At 41.4% G+C, this 22,893-nt stretch overlaps 1 protein-coding gene across 4 annotated transcripts in view; it reads left to right on the top strand.

The window, feature by feature from the left end:
• The window catches only part of PRPF18 (pre-mRNA processing factor 18), a 70,859-nt gene that overhangs the window by 31,847 nt on the left and 16,119 nt on the right, over window positions 1–22,893 (top strand). For 3 of the 4 annotated variants that reach the window (XM_059059219.2, XM_059059220.2, XM_067030472.1), the window contains one exon: window positions 16,969–19,326. In XM_059059219.2, coding sequence (XP_058915202.1) covers window positions 16,969–17,049 — 81 coding nt within the window. In that variant the 3' untranslated portion in view covers window positions 17,050–19,326. Of the gene's footprint in view, window positions 1–16,968; window positions 19,327–21,568; window positions 22,566–22,893 lie in introns of those variants that run through there. The other variant, XR_010839903.1, reaches the window with a different exon arrangement.

Genomic DNA, 22,893 nt, shown 5'->3' on the forward strand with positions numbered 1-22,893 from the left:
TAATGTGAACTGTGGAACTTATAGAGTTCAAATATACTTGTGGAAATTCAAAACATGTCCGTTTTCTTAACAACCACCATTGACCGTATCGAAGGCAAAAAGCTTTTAGTTGGGGGAAATAAAAAGTGGTTTGGCTTTAACAATAGAAAACAGTTGCCAGTGATTAAATTTGCTAATTGTGTTAAGCTATACCATGGCCAAAACTATAGTGTGTATAAGAGTTCATATAATTAGATAAATTGTCTTAAAGACAGCATCTTCTTTAGACAATGGTATGATTACCATCATCTTGTAAACTGATTTTTCTTTTTAAAAATATGCCTAGTATTTTAAAGACTTCTGGTTTATTTTGGAAGCTATACAGTGACCTATCCTCCCTCCATTGATCTTCCTTTTTAACTCTTCTCTTCCCATTAAAATGTTTTCCCCTTTTTTCCCAAGGTGATTGGGGAAAATTGGCAAACATAGTGTATCTGACCTTTAGGAAGGTGTGTGACCTAAATCCAATAATATTCTTGTGTACAGATGTAAATATGATAAAATGATCCGGTGGACTCGGCTTGTTGAGTGAGAGAGGCCATGCATACTAAATAATGGAGCCGTGTCTGTCTGGGTGCATGCTAGGGACATGCCATGGGGCTCTTAGTGACCTCAATACTGTCCTAGTCAACAATTTTAGTGACCAGTTTGGATGACTGTACTGAGAGGTATATTTATCAGATTTACAGACAGTAAGAAACAGAAGGGATAGGGTGTGCGTTCCGGTGGAAAAGAAATTTGCATTCCAGAAGTTCTTGACAGACTGAAGAAAAAAGAAGATTCTAAAAATATAATATTTAGCAATGATGACCATAAAGAAATTTGGAAGTCTAACTGAGTTAGACTTCTAGCAAGTCAGGTTAGACTTGAGCGTACAGTTTGAGCAAGGTATGTGAGGAAGAATTAGGGAATTTGAGTACAGTAACAGTAGTACAGTATGGCTACTGGAAAGTCTAATGATAGCTTCTGCTACATTATTAGATGTAATTATTTAGCATAAGTTCCACAAGGCAAGAGCAGAGTTCACTGTCGTAGCTGCAGAGTCTGGAATAGTACTCATGGTGGGTGCTCAGTAAATATTTGCCGAATGAATGAATACTCTAGAAGACGAGAGAGGTGAAAGTCTTGCTTTTTTTCTTCGAGTCCTTGAGAAAGGAGACTCTTGGTGGGGGTCTGGGTAACTATAGATAATGAGAGAACTTTCTGGTGGAAGAGGGATTAAACTTGTCCCATACAGCTAAGGACCAGGTAAGGTATAGGAATGAAGGCACATTTCTAATCAGTGTTAAGGAAAGGATTCTTTCTTTCTTTCTTTTTTTTTTTTTTTTTGCGGTACGCGGGCCTCTCACTGTTGTGGCCTCTCCCGTTGTGGAGCGCAGGCTCAGCGGCCATGGCTCACGGGCCCAGCTGCTTCGCGGCACGTGGGATTCTCTCGGACCGGGGCAAGAATCCGTGTCCCCTGCATCGGCAGGCAGACTCTCAACCACTGCGCCACCAGGGAAGCCCGATTCTTTCTTTTTTTAATCTTTTTATTTTGAAACAATGAGAGACTGGTGAGAGGTTGCAAAAATAGTACAAAGAAGCTTTTTAACTGGCAGAATTGCCGCAAAATAGGAGTAGGGCAGCTTTAGAAGATATGGGGGAGATCCCTACCACTTGATGTGTGCAAGCATCCAGTGAACTGTTGCGCTTTCTGGTCTGTTGATTTCTCTGATACTTCTCTGCCGTTTTCCCTAGAGGCCATTGCTTAAACCTGAGGTTGCAAACTCACACCCAGGATAGTCGGGCAACAGGTGAGCTGAGTGTTAAGAAGCCCCTGACCCTTGGTCTCTCTTTTCCTTTTCTACTTTTCATGTAGCCACAGATAGAAGCAGTATTTTCATTTTCCTCTCAACTCTGTGATAAGAACGGTGGACAGTTGATTACCCATGATGTGTTAGTTCAACTATACTCCAGTATAAAATAAAAACTTTAAAAAGTGGACAGCGTAAGCACAGTGTGAAGTGTCAGCTGAGTCTTAGCCTCAGCGTTGCTGGAGTCACTTCAGCTCATTGTTACCTTGTAGGAATATGGTTCTAGTGTTGTTCCATCTTTTATTTTTTAGTGAGATAACTAGAATCCTTAATTTTTTTAAAAAGCATATGTGCCTATTTTTAAAATATTGGCAATAACAAAAACAAAAAATTAGCATTGTGTGAGGCCAAATAAAGTACCAGTTTTTGATCTGTCTTTTTTTTTTTTTTTTTGCGGTATGCGGGCCTCTCACTGTTGTGGCCTCTCCCGTTGCGGAGTACAGGCTCCGGACGCACAGGCTCAGCGGCCATGGCTCACGGGCTTAGTTGCTCCGCGGCATGTGGGATCTTCCTGGACCAGGGCACGAACCCGTGTCTCCTGCATCGGCAGGCGGATTCTCAACCACTGCGCCACCAGGGAAGCCCTGATCTGTCTTAAAATAAACCCATAGTGCAGCTCAAGGCAGAATGCTGCCACCCCCATGTTAGTGTTTTAGGAAATTGTTGATTACAATTAACTGAGTGATTTCCTAAGCTGTCTTTTAAATCTTTTCCTCGTATTTTGGTATTTGGGTGAGGTTGAGTTGAATTATTCCTACAAAGGGACAGTTTAAATATATTATTTGAAGTTTAAGTCAGGAAGTGACACACTTAAAGGATCAGGTAGTAAATATTTTAGGCTTTGGGCTTCATAGGTCTCTGCTACAACTCTTCAACCCTGCAGCCGTGTGAAAGCAGCCAGTGGCCGTGTTCCAGTAAAACTCCATTTATAGAAGGGGCGAGTGGCCCGTGGGCCGTAGTTTGCTGACCCCTGGTAAATGTATAAACCCAAACCTTTTCTACATTAAGATATTTGCTGAGGAGGTAGTAGTGAAAGTCGTTTAAAAGGGTAATTTTTCTTTTTCTTCTTTTAATATTTTTTAACATCTTTATTGGAGTATAATTGCTTTACAATGGTGTATTAGTTTCTGCTGTATAACAAAGTGAATCAGCTATATGTATACATATATCCCCATATCTCCTCCCTCTTGCGTCTCTCTCCCTCCCTTCTTATCCCACCCCTCTAGGGGGTCACAAAGCACCGAGCTGATCTCCCTGTGCTATGCGGCTGCTTCCCACTAGCTATCTATTTTACATTTGGTAGTGTATATATGTCCGTGCCACTGTCTCACTTTGTCCCAGCTTACCCTTCCCCCTCCCCGTGTCCTCAAGTCCATTCTCTGCGTCTGCATCTTGATTCCTGTCCTGCCCCTACATTCTTCAGAACCTTTTTTTTTTTTTTTAGATTCCAAATATATGTGTTAGCATACAGTATTTGTTTTTCTAATTTACTTCACTCTGTATGACGGTCTCTGGGTCCTACCACCTCACTACAAATAAGTCAGTTTCGTTTCTTTATATGGCTGAGTAATATTCCATTGTATATATGTGCCACATCTTCTTTATCCATTCATCTGTTGATGGACACTTAGGTTGCTTCCATGTCCTGGCTATTGTAAATAGAGATGCAGTGAACATTTTGGTACATGACTCTTTTTAATTATGGTTTTCTCAGGGTATATGCCTAGTAGTGGGATTGCTGGGTCGTATGGTAGTTCTATTTTTAGTTTTTTAAGGAACCTCCATACTGTTCTCCATAATGGCTGTATCAATTTACATTCCCACCAACAGTGCAAGAGGGTTCCTTTTTCTCCACACCCTCTCCAGCATTTATTGTTTGTAGATTTTTTGATGATGGCCGTTGTGACCGGTGTGAAGTGATATCTCATTGTGGTTTCGATTTGCATTTCTCTGATGATTAGTGATGTTTAGCATCCTTTTGTGTGTTTGTTGGCAATCTGTATATCTTCTTTGGAGAAATGTCTATTTACGTCTTCTGCCCATTTTTGGATTGGGTTGTTTGTCATTTTGATATTGAGCTGCAGGAGCTGCTTGTATATTTTGGAGATTAATCCTTTGTCAGTTGCTTCGTTTGCAAATATTTTCTCCCATCCTGAGGGTCGTCTTTTCATCTTGTTTATGGTTTCCTTTGCTGTGCAAAAGCTTTTAAGTTTCATTAGGTCCCATTTGTTTACTTTTGTTTTTATTTCCATTACTCTAGGAGGTGGGTCAAAAAGGATCTTGCTGTGATTTATGTCAAAGAGTGTTCTTCCTATGTTCTCCTCCAGGAGTTTTATAGCGTCCAGTCTTACATTTAGGTCTCTAATCCATTTTGACTGTATTTCTGTGTATGGTGTTAGGGAGTGTTCTAATATCATTCTTTTACATGTAGCTGTCCAGGTTTCCCAGTACCACTTATTGAAGAGGCTGTCTTTTCTCCATTGTATATTCTTGCCTCCTTTATCAAAGATAAGGTGACCATATGTGCGTGGGTTTATCTTTGGGCTTTCTGTCCTGTTCCAGTGATCTATATTTCTGTTTTTGTGCCAGTACCGTACTTTCTTGATTACTGTAGCTTTGTAATATAATCTGAAGTCTGGGAGCCTGATTCCTCGAGCTCCGTTTTTCTTTCTCAAGGTTGCTTTGGCTGTTCGGGGTCTTTTGTGTTTCCATACAAATTGTGAAATTTTTTGTTCTAGTTCTGTGAAAAATGCCATTGGTAGTTTGATAGGGATTGCACTGAATCTGTAGATTGCTTTGGGTAGTATAGTCATTTTCACAATGTTGATTCTTGCTATCCAGGAACATGGTATATCTCTCCATCTCTTTGTATCATCTTTAATTTCTTTCATTAGTGTCTTATAGTTTTCTGCATACAGGTCTTTTGTCTCCTTAGGTAGGTTTATTCCTAGGTATTTTATTCTTTTTGTTGCAATGGTAAATGGGAGTGTTTCTCTAACTTCTCTTTCAGATTTTTCATCATTAGTGTATAGGAATGCAAGAGATTTCTGTGCATTAATTTTGTATCGTTCTACTTTACCAAATTCATTGATTAGCTCTAGTAGTTTTCTGGTAGCGTCTTTAGGATTCTCTATGTTTAGTATCATGTCATCTACAAACAGTGACAGTTTTACTTCTTCTTTTCTGGTTTGGATTCCTTTTATTTCTTTTTCTTTTCTGATTGCTTTGGCTAAAACTTCCAAAACTATGTTGAGTAAAATTTTTCTTTTAAATTGAGATATAATAAACCTTAGTAAACGGTGGAGCCTCTAAAGTGTACTAATCTTAATGGTACAGCTCAATGATTCTTCATATATATGTGATATTTATGAAGACATGAAATGAGGTCTGGATCATAGGAGGTTTCAAGCAGCACCCCTGAAGTTTCCCTCATTCCTTTTCCCAGCCTAATTCCTCCTCCCATCAGAAATAACCACGGTTTTGATATGTGTCATTATTGGTTAATTTTGCCAGTTCTTGGACATCATTTAAATGAAATCTTGCAATATGTAATTATTTTTTTTATGTAGAAGTATTGGTGAGAAGTAACTGTTTTCTGAAATGTGGTAAAAACAATTCAGGGGGCTCTTTTCTGTAACATGATTTCATCTTTGGGTTTTATGCAAACCTCTGTAGAATTTAAACTGTGAAAGTTGTTTGAAGTGTTCTCTTTCTCACAAAAATTAAACACACCACAGGGAGGGTTTGCTCACCATGTAGATCAAAGAGAAGTTGTATAGCTTATTGGCTAGCCTCAAATCTAGGGTGAGGATGGAAGTTGTTGGTAGGAACTTCAAGGACTTTGGTCGGTCTACCAAATGCGGATGTAGCCTTTGGCCCAGATTTGGGTAAAGCTTCTTCTACACAGATTAAAGGAAGTTCTTGATTATTTAGAGTCTTTATAATTCAGTCATTTCTAGACAAGGTTCTTATCTTGGGTGTTCTTTACTTGTTGGTAAAGAAGAGCAGGAAGAAAAGCTGAAATTGACATCACATGGTGATTTGCCCTCCAGATCCACTCCATTCTTCCTCACCTTGTTCTGTGCCCTGGAAACCTGGCTTTTATGAACAACATGGACAGGCTCCCTTGCCCTCTGACTTATGAATGGGGCAGGCGATGAGAGGGACTGGAAGGCATTTTGTAGGTGGGAGAAGAACGGGTTTGGGGTATTTATTTCCCTGGCTTCCTCCCTGCAGAGTCACTACACCCTTCCACCCAAGGCCACAGCTGTCTCTGTACAGTTAGTTACCCTCTCTGGGTTTCTGGTAACCACTCTGCTCCCTTGCCCCCTTAGAAAACAGGCTAGCCACAGCTTTGCAGTGTTGCCAGCTCATGGGTCCCGGTCTTGCCCATGCCCTTGTAAAGTCCTTGGGACTATGACCGTCAAATTACCCAGTTTGAGTATGCCCTTTGTTTCCTGTGGATACCCTCCCTGGTTCATATAGATTAGTCTGTCTGTGTGCTGTGTTCAACACAGGTTTCTTTGGGGATTAGAAGATTAAGGAGTAATATTCATTCCAAATAATTTTTCTCAAGCTTTCACTGTTCCAAAAGGCAAAATGTCCCATAATCTTCTCTGGTAAGTTGTGTTCAATAACCTTAAGTTTGTAAATTCCCTGGTAAAAACATCATTCCAGCATTTTATGTCAGATATTTATATCCGCATTTCAGATTTTGGCATATTTCACCTGTACTAGAATTTGTCAAATTTAGTTGTTCATGGAACATTTGTAAATTTATAATATGTTTGTGAATTGCTGAAAATGGTATAACAGAAACATTACTGCAGTGAGTGATCACGGCTTGATCCATGTGTTGTATGCACATGTCATGGTTAGCTGGTAAACACTCCCTATGCATCAGATTATATGTCACACATTTGTGGGTCAAGCGACCTTATGCTATCTCCTGGCATTCTTGGCTCTGATAAACCATTTCTTAAAGGCAAGTTGTTTTGGTAACAAACTGTTTTCCCATTTAATAATTTCCTGGCATATTAAAACAAATTTTTAAAGAAAAATAATGCTATCATTTCTCTTTCACATACATTACCTTTTAATATTACAGAACACCGTCCTTGGGTAGAAGCACATTGTGGGGAATGCTGGTCTAAACTGTGCCACGTCTCAGCTGGCAGATAAACAGACATTTAACTTGGGGTGCTAACTCTCATATTTCTCAACCACATGCTTTAAATAAAAAGTCAGATCACCCTGCAGTGTGAAGGCCTTGTCATCAAATAAATATAATCTTGGCTCAAATTGGTCATTTGGCATACATTTTTACCTAACTTCATTAAGTATGTGAGTGCTGTTTTCAAAATGGAATTATCACTTGTAATTTGTTCCTTTCCGTGAAGTGATGAACCTTTGAACTGGAAATAATGTTCTTTTATATATCAAACATTCAGACAAGTAAAGATTGAGAGCAGCTCTCTGTTTCTTGCCATACACTCCAGGAGAAGATTTAGTCCCAAGCTATTAGTTTTCTTTCATTTTCCACTAAGTCCTACCGATCCTGAATATTTTAATACATTTAATACTTGCATTGGGACTCTTCATTAGAAGCAGCATGAGATTGCCTTCATCTGCCATCATCCCAAGTAGCTAGATCCAGATCAGGTATTAAAAAGTCTAGAATGAGTAATTCAGATCAACTCAATTTTAATCATATACTTGTAAGAAAAGAATTCCTGTGGACACTTCTTGAAGGCTTGGCCTTTTTCTGCATGGCCATGAATGTTAGTTGATATTGTAGAAGTTAACTTTTCATCATAAAGTACACATTTTTTGAAATCACACTTTGAGTCAAATATGTATTCCTTTAGTCTGAAGTTAGGATTAATTAGTAACTTAAATATCTCATGGTAATTCATTCCTTTATTAGAACCTTGGCAGTTTGTTGACAGAATTTAAATAGCTGCATGGAAAATGTTCTCAACTTATCCCTGTTCTCCATGTTCCTAGCCTGCACCGCTAAACATATCTGAGCTTTCGTTTTCAAGACTTCGTTCTTATAGGGTACACTAGTGACAGGAACAGAAATAATTGATAAAATGTCTTCCTTGTACTTCAGTAAGGAGATTCCTTAAAAACAAAAAAAGTCTTCCTCAAGTCCTATTAACTGATGATAGTTTATAAAATAAAAGGCAGATCTAGCTAAAAGGGTATGATTGTAATTTGGTTTGGTTTTAAAAAACATTTGTTTTCTGCAATGACGAAAAATTGTTTTTTTTTTTTGAGTTGATGCAGGTTGATTGTTTTAATGGTTCATTGATTTTTCTGGATATAAACAACTCTATCCAGGATTTGTATCCTATATCACATACTGTGATACACCAAACTGTATATGTAATTGATATTTTTATGCCTTATCTAGAATATGCTGTAATGCTTGCAATTAGGTTATTTAAAAGTTGTGGTGAGGGCTTCCCTGGTGGTGCAGTGGTTGAGAGTCCACATGCCGATGCAGGGGACACGGGTTCGTGCCCTGGTCTGGGAAGATCCCACATGCCGCGGAGTGGCTAGGCCCGTGAGCCATGGCCGCTGAGCCTATGCATCTGGAGCCTATGCTCCGCAACGGGAGAGGCCACAACAGTGAGAGGCCCAAAAAGTTGTGGTGAAATATATATGACATAAATTTTACCATCTTAACCATTTAAAGAAAATCTTTATTCAGCTCTACCATCTTAACCATTTTTAAGTGTACAGTTCATCAGTTAGACTGTTAAATGCAGAATGTTTTCCTAAAAACGGTACTGATTTTTTTAAGAATCAGTTTTAGTTAAATATTGTATGGGGAGAAAGTCACTGAGGAGCCATTAATGAGGACTCTGTAGAATCTGGAAAGGCTCAAGACACGGGACTTCTAGGTACTTCTAAAAGACCGGACCAGGGACTTCCCTGGCAGTCCAGTTGACTCCACCTTCCAATGCAGGGAGTGCAGATTTGATCCCTGGTTGGGGAGTTAAGATCCCACATGCCTCGTGGCCAAGAAAACCAAACATAAAACAGAAGCAATATTGTAACATATTCAATAAAGACTTTAAAAAATGGTCCACATCAAAAAAAATCTTCAAAACAAACAAACAAAAAAGACTGGACCATGGGATGGGACTGAAAATGAAGGAGTGGTTGAGAATTATGATAAGTAGTCCAGAGGTTCCTTCTACCCTGTGCAAGTGGGCCCTCCTGCCTTTCTCCCTTATAGCAGAAAACAGGTTAACTTTCTGAGGGATTTGTAGCCTCAGGCAGGGTGAGATGCCCTACTCAAAACAGGCAACTCAAGTGAGAGTCTGTGTGTTGACAGGTGAGACCTCTTGTTCCTTTTCTCCACTGGTGCCTCTGATGCTGGCAGCCAGGCTGTTCTCCCACCTCAGGAAACAGGAGGGTTCTTCTCTGAGAACTGACCCAAGAGAAAAGATGTACAGTTACTAACAATTAGTATTCTGCTAATGAAAAAACTAACTTGCTGCCATATTGTCCTAAAATGAAGTTCCATTGATGAGCCCTGCCCATTCGGTGAGTTTCCTTTAGCTCCTTATTGCCTTACTCATAAATATGCATGTTCACCTAGGATCGTCAGACATTCAGGGAAAGTTTCCAACATGAAAGACAGAGACCAAAACACATGGAAAATAAAAGGAGTTGAGAGAAACTGAATTTTATAGCATAGGGAACAGAAAAAAACCCTTTGATTAAAAAATTAATATCCTTAGATAAGGTTGTAACTATGAAATAACAATAGCTACAAAAAGAGAGTTAAAACAAACTTTCAGAAGTTAAACATTATAGCAGAAATTTAAAAATTAGATAAAAGGGTTATAAGATAAAGTTGAGGAAATCTCAGAACTATGAAAGATACGAGAACGAAAGAGTCAGTCTATAAGGTCTGCAACTATTCAAATTCCAGGAAAAAGAGAACAGAGAAATAGGAGGGCAGGAAATAAAGAATTAATGCAGGAAGAATTCCCAGAGCTGAAGGACATGCATTTCTAGCATGAAAAAACCGGCTCACTGAATTCATAGCAAATGAATAGGAAGGATCTCACATCAAGGCTCAATATAATCAAATATTGGAGGCCAAGGATAAAGAGATTTTCAGTGCTTCTGGAGAAGAGAAACAGGTCACTTATGAAGACTCAGGAATTAAAATGCCCTCATACTTCTTATTAACGGTTCTGGAAGCTGGAAGACAGTGGAGCAATGCCTTTGTATTAGTAAGGGAAAAAGTCTCCAACTCAGAATTCTATTCCCACATGAACAGTCAAGTGTGAGTATAGGTTAACGATATTTTCAGACAGGAAAAGTCTCAAAAATGTGACCCATCTCGTGTCACATACCCATTCTCTGGAATCATTATCATTGTAGCTAACACTTATATGGTGTTTACTGTGTGCTCACTGCAGCAACTTAGCACATATATATCCTCTCTCTCACATATGTAGTAAGAGGACGATACTGTGATTTCTTTGTTTTACAAGTGGGGAGACTTAGGCATGGAAAAGTAATTTCCCAAGGTCACACAGCTGGTAAGTGGTGGAATTGGGATTTGAACTTGGTTAGTCTTAACTCCACTGTGTTACGTTGCTGATACTTGAGGATGTGCTCCACCAGAATGAGGGAAGCAAACAAAGATCCAGCCCAGGAGCAGGGCAAAAGGAATTCCCAGGTTGAAGGTTGAAGGGATGCTCTAGGGTTGTAGCAGTACAAGGAGGTGTGGAATTCAGCTGATCTAGGTTGGGACAGATAAGACAGAGGGCTGCAGGAAAAAAATGGAACAGATGGACTACCTGATGTGTTTGGTCATATTGAGAGTGGTCTCCCTGTTGGAGAATGAATTGATATCTACACAGAAAAGCAAAAAGATGGGGAAGAATACCCAAGAAAAAGGGTATTGGCTCTGTGTTGGACAGTATTGTGTAGACATTATGAGGTATGTCCTAAACGTTGTGCTCACTGAGAGCTGTGACTTGGGGGAGGAGAGGGGGAGAAAGGCGCGTGTGTGCGTAGGCGGGGCCGGTGCACGTAGTGTAAGAGGTGATATCCTCACCTTTCGTAGGAGGCAGCAAAATAAAAACTGGAGAAAAATCAAGCACTGTCAGCATGTAGTATCTAGAGATACGGCAGTCAATGCCAGAAGAAAGGCTTAAGAGGTTTGGAGTGGTTGCCTTTTGGGTGATGGAATTAGGGACTGGAAAGGGTGAAGCAGGGGACTGCTATTATTTGATAAAGGAACTATATGATTTTAAAAATATATACAACAACGTGCACACAGAACATGGGGTTGCCCTGGGCTTTTCTCCCTCGGTCTCAGCCCACGTCGTGTCAGCAAGCCGTGATTGTCCCATGTTCAGATTACATCTGGGGTGATCCCTTCGTACCACCTGCACTGCCACCGTCTGCGTCTGGCACCTGCCTGTCTTCTCTGGATGACTGCAGTGTCTCCTCTCTGCGCTTCTTTCCTTGCCCCTCTTCTGTTCAGTCTCTGAACCGCACCCGGAGGGATCCAGTTAAAATACAAACCAGACTGTGATGCTCTCTTGCTCAGAGCCCTACAGTGGCTCCCTAGTTCAGGGAGAGCCAGAGCCCTTCCGGTCACTTCCCACATCCACACACGCCTCTTGCCTGCCTGACCTTCTCCATAGCACTTGCCGCCATCCAACACGTTAGATATTTACATATTCATTTTGTTTCTTGTCCGTTTTACATATTTTATTTCTCATCCGTCTGCCTTTATTAGAATATATTCTCAGTGAGGGTGAGGGTTTTTTCTCTTTTTTTCTCCTGCTCTGTTCCCAGAGCCTAGAGCAGTGCTTGGCACATAGTAGGCACTGAAAAAGGTTTTATTAAATAAATGTATTGCTTTTATAAAAGTGAAAATTATATTTAAAAATACTACTTGTTTTTAAAAAGCTATTTGCAATAAGTTAAGCTAAGCAGCTCCTTGTCTTACTGGTTTAAGCATCCCCAAGCAATTTGAAACTAAAATCCTGAGGGACCTAACGGAAAAGATTTGTTTCCATTTGGAGGATACTCCTATGTTATCATCAGATTATGGCCCTTTAAAGCTCTGTGCTGGGTGCTGTCGGCCCTTATGGCAAAAATTCACTGTAACGTTCCACGGTAACTGTTTACGATGGAGACTGTTGAGTTCCACAACTGTTTGACAGCTAAGATTTCACACAGGGTACTCTTAGTATTTATTCTTTAAGCACAGCATCTGTTCGGTGAGCGTAAATAAGCATCACGACGCCTGCAGTAAGGCACAAACACCTAAAGTTCTGATTCCTACGGTGTAAGGAAAACGACCCCCAGCCGTCTTAGCATCTGTTTGCCTTTCACTGGCTCGTAATAGTTCTTGCTGTGCTTTGCTGCAGGTTCACGCTGCTGAGTCTTTCATTGGACTGTTCCCTTTCCTAGCTTTGCCTCTCTTCTCACCTATTCCTTCAGGAGACTGAGGACCCTTTTAATGCTATCGCGTACATCTCCATGGCTACAGATCCAATTCTGCAGGCACATGATCAGGATTCACAGCAGGAGAAGGTGGCCTGTGCGAGGGAAAGGTCTTTGTCCTAAAGCGAACCCCCGATCAGGCACAGAGCAGACGCCCTGGGCTCGCTTCGCACTTGCTGGCAAAGGTCTTCCTTCCTGGAGACCGGCTGAAAGATGACCTCCCTGCACGCCGCCTCTCCTTAGATAGCCCAATACGGACCGTCTGTGAGCCCGCAAAGGACTTGCCGTAAAATGTTTGAAAATCATGTTTCTCTGACGTTGCGTCTCTTAGATTATAGCTCACTTCATAGAAGTCATTTATATTTGTGTTATCTGCTTACTGTGAGACCAAAGAGATTTGGCAGGCTTCTTACCTCATTGTTTTGTTTTGTTCTTGGTGATTTCACTTAGCTTAAGTGTTGTTTGAATATGTAGGTAATTACAGCGTAAGAGTTCTAGATCTTTGGTGATGTTTTCACTACCTGTTAACATTAGTATGTATTTTGAGGGGGTTTACCCTTCCTGCTCAGACTTCTAGATGCACTTTTCTGTTATTAGACTGTATAATTCCAGCAATATACTCTGCTTTTCCCACTGGGTCATGAAACTCTTTCTTCTTTTAAGAGCAGATGATATTTCATTGTATCATTTTTAGGAAAGAAAATGAATTTGGGGGGAATACTAGTTAAGTACCAGGCAGTGTGCTATATATTTTTTCATATCTAATATAGACCTGAACATAGTCAGCCTTTGGCCTCTGATGGCATTTCATTGTTCTTCTTACTGTGATAGGAACTGGGTCGTTTCAGTTTTTGTGAATGCAGGGTGAGAAACCTTAAAATAATTTGTGCCAAAAATTGCTTTGGAGATTATTAAAATTAAGTGCTGCTGTTCTTGGTTGTCGTTTTTAATAACTTATCAATATTGCTATAGATGTCTAGATTTCAATATGACATCGGACAAAATCTCTCCATGTAAACAAGGACATTTGTAGGTTGGTAGATAAAAGAGTAAGTAGGATTCAATGCTAGTTGTAAAACTTGCAGAATTGTTCTGGGGAGATCGATAGTGGCACATCGCAGGTTTCTGCCCTTGTCCCTGGCCTGTTTGTGAATTTGGATAATGACTTAGAGGCATGTTTGCTCGCTGGTGGATGAGAAAGCTAAGAATAACTGAAAATAAAATGCCCGCTAAGGATTTTAAAAGGTCACAGACTGAAGGATGAGTTGAAAGGGACTGATTGAATCTGAATTGTGACAGTTCTTGTCATCAGTTAAAAATATCACTATGAAGTTATAGACTGGATGAGAACTGGCCAAATTGTAGAAGAGATAGAAAGCACATGAAATTTGTGACATCATGGGAATTTGTGGTGTGTATTGCATTTGTCTAAAAGAACTGAAGGCCATGGTAACAGATGCCAAAGGTCCAGAACAAAGGTGGTGTAGTAGTACTAAGACTACATTCTGCAGAATTGGCCAGGTCATGTTTGTGCTAGTTTTTATGATTATAGTACATTTTTTTTATCATGTAATATCTGGTACGTAAAAAGGAATACATGTGATATGTACGTTATGAAGCAAAGAATAAGATAAATGTGTAAAGGCCTTAATCCCAGCTTAAGAACTAGAACTTTCTGAAGATCATAGAATCTGTATTTTCCTCCTGTACCCCAGAGGTAACCATTATCCACAATTTGTCATTTCCTTGCTTTTTCAGAAATGATTCCACCATGTTATGTGTGTATTTCTAAGCAATATATTATTTTTAAGTTGTTTTTGAGTTGTATTAAAATGGTATAATAGTAGAAGAATCAGTGTTGTTAAAATGGCCATACTACCCAAGGCAATGTACAGATTCAATGCAATCCCTATCAAAATACCAATGGCATTTTTCACAGAACTAGAACAACTAATTTTAAAATCTGTATGGAAGCACAAAAGACCCCAAATGGCCAAAACAATCTTGAGAAAGAAGAACAGAGCTGGAGGAATTATGCTCCATGACTTTCATCAAAACATTATGATACTGGCATGAAAACAGACACATAGATCAATGGAACAGGATAGAAAACCCAGAAATAAACCCATGGCTTATGGTCAATTAATTTACGACAAAGGAAGCAAGGATATACAGTGCAGAAAAGACAGTCTCTACAATAAGTGGTGCTGGGAAAACTGAACAGCTACATATGAAAGAATGAAATTAGAACATTTTCTAACACCATATACAAAAATTAAATTCAAAATGGGTTAAAGACCTAAGTGTAAGACCAAATACTATAAAACTCCTGGCGGAAAACAGGCAAAACACTCTTTGACATAAATTGAAGCAATATTTTTTGAATCCATCTTAGAGTAATGGAAACAAAACAAAAATAAACAAATGGGATCTAATTAAACTTATAAGCTTTAGGAAACCATTGTCAAAACTAAAAGACAACCTTTTTAGAGAGGGAATATTTGCAAATGATATAACCAATAAAGGATTCATACCCAACATATATAAGCAGCTCATACAGCTCGACAAATAGCCCGCTTAAAAAATGGGCAGGAAAACTGAACTGGCATTTTTCCAAAGAGGAAATGCAGATGGCCAACAGGCCCATGAAAGGATGCTCAACGTTGCTAATCATCAGGGACATGCAAATCAAAACCACACTGAGATATCACCTCACACCTGTCAGAATGGCTGTCATTAAAAAGTCTACAAATAACAGATGTTGGCAAGGATGAGGAGAAAAGGGAACTGTTGTACACTGTTGGTGGGAATGTGAATTGGTGCAGCCGCTGTGGAAAGCATTAGGAGGTGTCTTAAAAAGCTAAAAATAGAACTACCATATGACCCCGCAATTCTACTCCTGAGTATATATCCAGGAAAACCCAAAAACACTAATTTAAAAGGATACATGTACCCTAATGTTCATAGCAGAACTATATACAGTAGCCAAGACATGGAAACAGCCTAAGTGTCCATCAACAGATGAATGGATAGAAGAGGTGGTACATATACACAATGGAATATTACTCAGCCATGAAGAGTGGAACTTTGCCCTTTGTAGCCGCAGGGACGGACTTTGTGGGCGTTTTGCCCAAGTGAAACAAGTTGGAGAGAGACAGTGACGTCACTGACATGTGGAGTCTAAAGATGCAGCAGACTAGTGAACATAACAAAAACAAGCAGACTCACACAGACACAGGGAACAAACCAGTGGTTACCAGTTGGAGGGCGGCAGGGAGAAAGGCTGTATAGGGGAGGGGGAGGTACAAACTGTTGGGTGTAAGACAGGCTCAGGGATGTACAACACAGGGAAGACAGCCAATATTTTGTAATAACTGTAAATGGAAAGTAACCTGTAAAAATTAAAATTATATGTAATAAAAAAGTTTTAAATGGTATAATAATACTGTATATATTGTCACTTGCTTTTTTTTTTTTTTTTTTTTTTAAATGCGGTACGCGGGCCTCTCACTGCTGCGGCCTCTCCCGTTGCGGAGCACAGGCTCCGGACGCGCAGGCGCAGCGGCCACGGCTCACGGGCCCAGCCGCTCCGCGGCACGTGGGATCCTCCCGGACCGGGGCATGAACCCGCGTCCCCTGCATCGGCAGGCAGACTCTCAACCACTGTGCCACCAGGGAAGCCCTACTTGCTTTTTTTTTTGGGGGGGGGGGGCGCTGCGTTGGGTCTTCGTTGCTGCCCGCGGGCTTTCTCTAGTTGCTGTGAGCGGGGGCAGCTCTTCGTTGGCAGTGTGGTGGCTTCTTGTTGCAGAGCACAGGCTCTAGGTGCACGCGGGCTTCTGTAGTTGTGGCTCGTGGGCTCTAGAGTGCAGGCTCAGTAGTGGTGGAGCACGGGCTTAGTTGCTCTGCGGCATGTGGGATCTTCCCGGACCAGGGCTTGAACCCGCGTCCCCTGCATTGACAGGCAGATTCTTAACCACTGCGCCCCCAGGGAAGCCCCTTCCTTGCCACTTGCTTCTTACATTTAACATTCTAAGATTCCTGTATATCCATTGTTCTCAACCAGATTTCCTCATCTGGGCCGTAGAACACAGAAGATGACTGAGTGCCTGTTTTCTCATTTCTCCCAAGGATGGGACACATGTAGCACCCTTTTAGGGTACATCGGAGAGGAGCTGTCTCATGACATATATTGGATGCTTTAGGCTAGCCAGCAGGGCTTAATTCTCTATTGGAACCTGGTGGAGAAAGGCTAAATTGTAGCTCTGGGTAATTCATTTTTACTGATGTAGTATGTTCCATTTGTGAGCATACTAAAGCTTGTTCACATATTCTCCTCTGATGGACATTTGGGTTGTTTCTGGGACTTGTGATGTTACTGTTTTTGTGAACAAGCTATGACCATCTTGTACCTTTCTCTGAGTGCACACGATTAAATCTTTCTCTCCGTGTACATCTGGGTGGTGTTGAGGGGACTGCTGCTGTTTAGCGGGGCCGTTGGTAAGCTGGAGTGAGTACAGAGGAGGGCTATTGAGAATAGTTTAACCGTATGCTAACCAGCCGCTATTTATTTTTATTTTCTTAGGGATTGAAGAGGTTAATGACCATTTGCCAGAAGCACTTTCCTACAGATCCCTCGAAATGTGTGGAGTACAATGCACTATGAGATCTGTGTGTGGCCCGTGAATATCACAAGAAACTTAAGGAAGCCTGGCGTGGACTTGAGGAATTGCCAACAGGCACGAGGGAAGAAGAAAAAGGAATTTCTGGTCTCTGAGTTCTGCCTAATGCAACTCTTGGTTTTAAGAACTGTGTTGGCTCTCATGTCACATCTGACCGCCCAGTGATTTTTGTGTCTTGCTTTTATTTTAAATAGTCGAAAAATTAAGTTCTAAAGACTTTTTCCCATAATTTAAATGTGTAGACAACAGTCACAGGACAGGGTTTAAAATAATTTTTCCCCTCTAGACCTGCAAGTTGCAGTTAGAGGACTAAAAAGGAACATTTGAGGATGGACTTAATTATTTCTGTAAAATATGGTAATTTTCACATTGCCTCTTATGAAGTGTTTATAGAAAAATATTTTTATATTTTTCAACAAAAACATGGAACCATTTAATGAAACTTGATAGTCCTTAAATGTTGCTGAACTTTTGCCATCTTGCAATAGATTTGAATGTAAATGTTACTCCTGTTACGTGTTATTTTTCTTGCATTTCAGAGCTTGCTTTTTATCTTTTAAAGTGTGTAAATTTTAGTATTGGTCATCTCTGGGGACAGATACAACTAACAGGAAGTAGAAGTTCGGAACACAAAGATGGTACATTAAACCAACACGAGTTCAAATTCAGTAACCCCAGCGCATCACGGTTCAAGGTAGGGAAATGGATTGTCAAGCCACGAACGGGGATGTCGCGCTGCCGCTGGTTCTTCCTAGAACAGGACTGCCGTGAGCGTCATCCCCCCGAGACGGGTGGTGGCCGGCTGTCCCACCTCCGCCCCGCCCCGTAGAAGAGGAGGCTATGCCAGGGCTCTTGGCCGCTGCCCGAGACAGTAGGTCCTGCGTCTGATTTTGCACAAACGAGGATTTCTTTTGAATCTTGCAGTGTCACCTCCAGGTAATTGTGACGAGTCACTGCGCTTTAGAGGTTGAGAGGACTCAATGGATAGAGGCGGAGGGGGGCGGAATAGAAAGCTGCCTGAGCGGGTGGATTGGCACTTCCGGCTAGAGGTAGGAGTGGGGCTCCGAAGTCAGAGCTAACTCCCCTCCTACTGCAGCTCCCCAGCCATGCACGCAAGGATGTGAGTATGTGTGTATGACCTTGAGCAAGTCACTTCCTCTCTCTAAGCCTCAGCTTCCTTATCTGCAAATGGTGGTGATACTTGTACATACCTCATGGCGCATCACTGTTGTATTTAAGTAAAAGAAAACGCTTAGCACGCTGCCTGGCAAGTAAGAGCGCAGTAAATAACAGTTGTGTCCTTGTTGTTAGAGTGAAGACAAAGTAGCTTTCCCCAGCCTGTCGTCAGGGTCAGCGTGGGCTCACGTGACGAGAACAGTGGTGGCGGTAGCAGCGTCGGCAGTGCTAGCAGGAGCATCTGTTAAGCATTTACTGTGTCCAGGCTCTATAGCTGCTCACACTTTGAGCCAGTTCTGAGTTTAGAAGGATCGAGAATGTGGTGGGGCTGGGGTCAGCTGCGCGGGTGCAGGTGGGCTCACGGTCACTTCTTCTGGCCCCTCTTGGGAAGCCTCGAAAGCCGGTTTTGGCCACTTGTGGGGTCTGTGGCTGTGCCTGGCTGATCGTGTCCGCTGGTCATGTGTGCGATGGTGGCTGAGGGCTGCTGTCCTAAGTTGAATCAGGGTTCCTTGCCTGCTTTAGAAACCGTTTCTTCTTATTAAATTACAACCGAAGAGAGCTTACTAGAGCAAATAAGAGACAGACTTTCATAAGATGCGACAACAGTCTAGACTTCTCTTATGTAGTCTTGTTGTATAGGACTTGTTTATAAATATTGTGAACGAACACTCCCCAGGTCACTTCTTTTTTAATTCCCGGTCAGCATGGTAGTCGGCGAATTTCGTGTTGTCTTCCCATTTGCTGTTAGTTAATATTCCACCACAAAGAAGAAACTGCGTCATGTGACACCAGTATCTTCTAAAACTGATCAGTGTGGATAGATGGTTGGAAAAAAGGGTTGTACTGTATTCTGCAGTGCTGTGAACGTTGGTCATTTGGGGCTTAGGTTGGAAGACGTTGATCTTGTGGGAAAGTCTTCCGTTTCCCTGAAGGGAAAGATCTTCAGAGGATTGCAGACATCATGGGGGTGTGTTAAAAAATGACCTCTCGCAGTCTCCATATCATGAAAATTTTTGTTCCCCAGATGCTACGTATTTCTATTTTTAGCTATTTCTAAAACAATAAAGGCCTGTCTTTGAAAATCAGTCACAATCCTGAACTAAGTGTATTTTTCCCTTTCTATCTCCCACCTGCTCAGACTCCGTTCCAAAGGAGTCGTGTCTTTCTGGATTCATATTTAGTGAAACACTGGTTTTCCCTCAGAAGCAAATACTGCTTTTCTTAGGAGTGTTCTTGCCAACTGCAAAGACTGAGCAGTATTTTTTAGCACTGCAGCATGGGGCTGCGGCAGTCTGGAGGTCATGGCTGTGATTCTAGCCTTTGGGGAAAACCAGGAAAAGAAGGCTGAGGCCAAAGACAATTGACACACAGCGGGGAGAGAGAAAGGACGGTCCTGATCTTGTAGGAAGGAGGAGGAGTCCCGAGAGGCCAGAGCTCAGAAGGCAGCTGTCACTAGCAACAGCGTGTAGGGTACGCTGCGACTCTGAACTCTCAGGGAGAACTTGGAGCAATAGAAAATAGGGTTGATAGCAGTGCGACTTCTTAATGTTAAGTTTTTCCTTCTGGTGATCTCCTGACCCACTCTAGCCCTTTAGATTCTCCCGGGATTTGACACCAGTAAATACTGTAGAAATACAATTGTCTTTTTATATGAAAGAAAGTGTTTGGTAGCTTTGAACTTGGGGGATTCCTATTGCTGGCTCCTTTTCCTCCCTGCAATAACACCCTTTATTGCTTCTGGACCTATCTTATTAAAAAAACAAAAAAACAAAAAAAACCATGCTGGTTGTGACCCTCTAAAGTGGCTCACAGCTCATTAGAATGTTGTGACCAGCAGTTTGCAAACCACGGATTCAAAGGAGTTATCAGAGTTACGGAAGGAAATGACCTGGTGGATAAATTCAGGGCAACAGGACTCTACTTATTTTTTATTGTTTTACTACAAAGAGAGAGAACACTTAGCTCTCAAGGTTCATGTGAAATTTAGCAGATGATAAAACCTCGAGTACTTCAAATGTTAAATACTTTTTTTTTTTTGCGGTACGCGGGCCTCTCACTGCTGTGGCCTCTCCCGTTGCGGAGCACAGGCTCCGGACGCGCAGGCTCAGCAGCCATGGCTCACGGGCCCAGCCGCTCCGCTGCATGTGGGATCTTCCCGGACCGGGGCATGAACCCGTGTCCCCTGCATCAGCAGGCAGACTCTCAACCACTGCGCCACCAGGGAAGCCCTGTTAAATACTTTTGAAGTAATAATTCTTAGGTTTCAAATGGGGAGACTTGTCCATAGAAGAAGCCCCAGGACAAGCCTCATATAATCCTTCTGTAAGAAATTTGGCAGTAAAGATAGGTACAACCTTGGGCTGGCTGTACATTGTGTACAGCAAGAATAAGTATAAGATCTTATAAAATAAGAGGTGGTTTAAAAGCATGAGTTAGGATTGGGGCAGAGATACCAGGAGTCAGTTTTTTTTTTTTTTTTTTTTTTAGTGTGGTACGCGGGCCTCTCACTGTTGTGGCCCCTCCCTTTGCGGAGCACAGGCTCCGGACGCGCAGGCTCAGCGGCCACGGCTCACGGGCCCAGCCGCTCCGCGGCACGTGGGATCCTCCCGGACCGGGGCACGAACCCGCGTCCCCTGCATCGGCAGGCGGACTCTCAACCACTGCGCCACCAGGGAAGCCCAGGTATTATTAATCAGTTACCCGTTGAGGGTTTGTTTAGCCCTTTGAAGATTATTTCCCAAGGCTCAGGGCTAGATTACATTTCCTTTACTGTAAATTTTTTATTGAAATGTAACATATACAGAAAAGTGCACAAATCAGAAGAGTACCATATCATAACTTGTTTCAAAGTGAACATCTCCCAGAGTAACTAGCATCCAAGTCAGGAGAGAGAATGTTATTAACGCCCCAGAAATCTCTTCACGGCCTCACTCTAGTCAGAGCCATGGTCCTGATTTTCATCAGGACATTTTCATCGCCCCAAAGAGAAACCTGGTACCCATTAGTAGTCATTCCCTGAATGAGTTAGTTTGCTTGTTTTTTTTTTTTGAATTTTATTTTATTTATTTTTTATACAGCAGGTTCTTATTAGTTATCTATTTTATACCTATCAGTGTATACATGTCAATCCCAATCTCCCAATTCACCCCAGCACCACCCCCCTGCCACTTTCCCTCCTTGGTGTCCATACGTTTGTTCTCTACATATGTGTCTCCATTTCTTCCCTGCAAACTGGTTCATCTGTACCATTTTTCTGGGTTCCACATATAGGCATTAATATACGATATTTGTTTTTCTCTTTCTGACTTACTGCACTCTGTTTGACAGTCTCTAGGTCCATCCACGTCTCTACGAAGATCAATGGAACAGGATAGAAAGTCCAGAGATAAACCCCTGTACCTATGGTCAACTAATCTATGACAAAGGAGGCAAGGTTATACAATGGAGAAAAGACAGTCTCTTCAATAAGTAGTGCTGGGAAAACTGGACAGCTACATGTAAAAGAATGAAATTAGAACACTCCCTAACACCATACACAGAAATACAATCAAAATGGATTAGAGACCTAAATGTAAGACTGGACACTATAAAACTCCTGGAGGAAAACATAGGAAGAACACTCTGACATAAATCACAGCAAGATCTTTTTTGACCCACCTCCTAGAGTAATGGAAATAAAAACAAAAATAAACAAATGGGACCTAATGAAACTTGAAAGCTTTTGCACAGCAAAGGAAACTGTAAACAAGACGTAAAGACAACCCTCAGAGTGGGAGAAAATATTTGCAAACGAAGCAACTGACAAAGATTAATCTCCAAAATAGATACAAGCAGCTCATACAGCTCAATATCAAAAAAACAAACAACCCAAGCAAAAAATGGGCAGAAGACCTAAATAGACATTTCTCCAAAGAAGACATACAGATGGCCAAGAAGCACATGAAAAGCTGCTCAACATCACTAATTATTAGAGAAATGCAAATCAAAACTACAGTGAGGTATCACCACTCAGAATGGCCATCATCAAAAAGTCTACAAATAGTAAATGCTGGAGAGGATGTGGAGAAAAGGGGACACTCTTGCACTGCTGGTGGGAATGTAAATTGATACAGCCACTATGGAGAACAGTATGGAAGTTCCTTAAAAAACTAAAAGTAGAACTACCATATGACCCAGCAATCCCACTATTGGGCATATACCCTGAGAAAACCATAATTCAAAAAGACACATGCACCCCAGGGTTCACTGCAGCACTATTTACAAGAGCCAGGACATGGAAGCAACCTAGATGCCCATCGACAGACAAATGGAAAAAGAGGATGTGGTATGTAGATACAAGGGAATATTACTCAGCCATGAAAAGGAGTTTGCTTGTTTTTTAATTTGCCCATTTATAGATGAGGTCAGTTATACGTGATTCCTTTTACATTTTATTTCTTTGCCTCAACTTACAGTTTCTGATATTCATCCTGTGTGTCTGAGTGGTCCTTTCATTCTCATTGCTCTCTCTGGTTCTACTCTTGGTAGACAGTTGAGTTGTTTCCAGTTTGTGTATGAATGTTGTACATGCATTGTTTGGTGAATATAAATTTCTGTAGGGTATATACGAAGCTGAGAAATTTCTGGGGCACAGGATATGCATGTGCTCAGAA

This window comes from Kogia breviceps, chromosome 3, assembly GCF_026419965.1.
Source record: "Kogia breviceps isolate mKogBre1 chromosome 3, mKogBre1 haplotype 1, whole genome shotgun sequence".
Lineage (NCBI taxonomy): Eukaryota > Metazoa > Chordata > Mammalia > Artiodactyla > Physeteridae > Kogia > Kogia breviceps.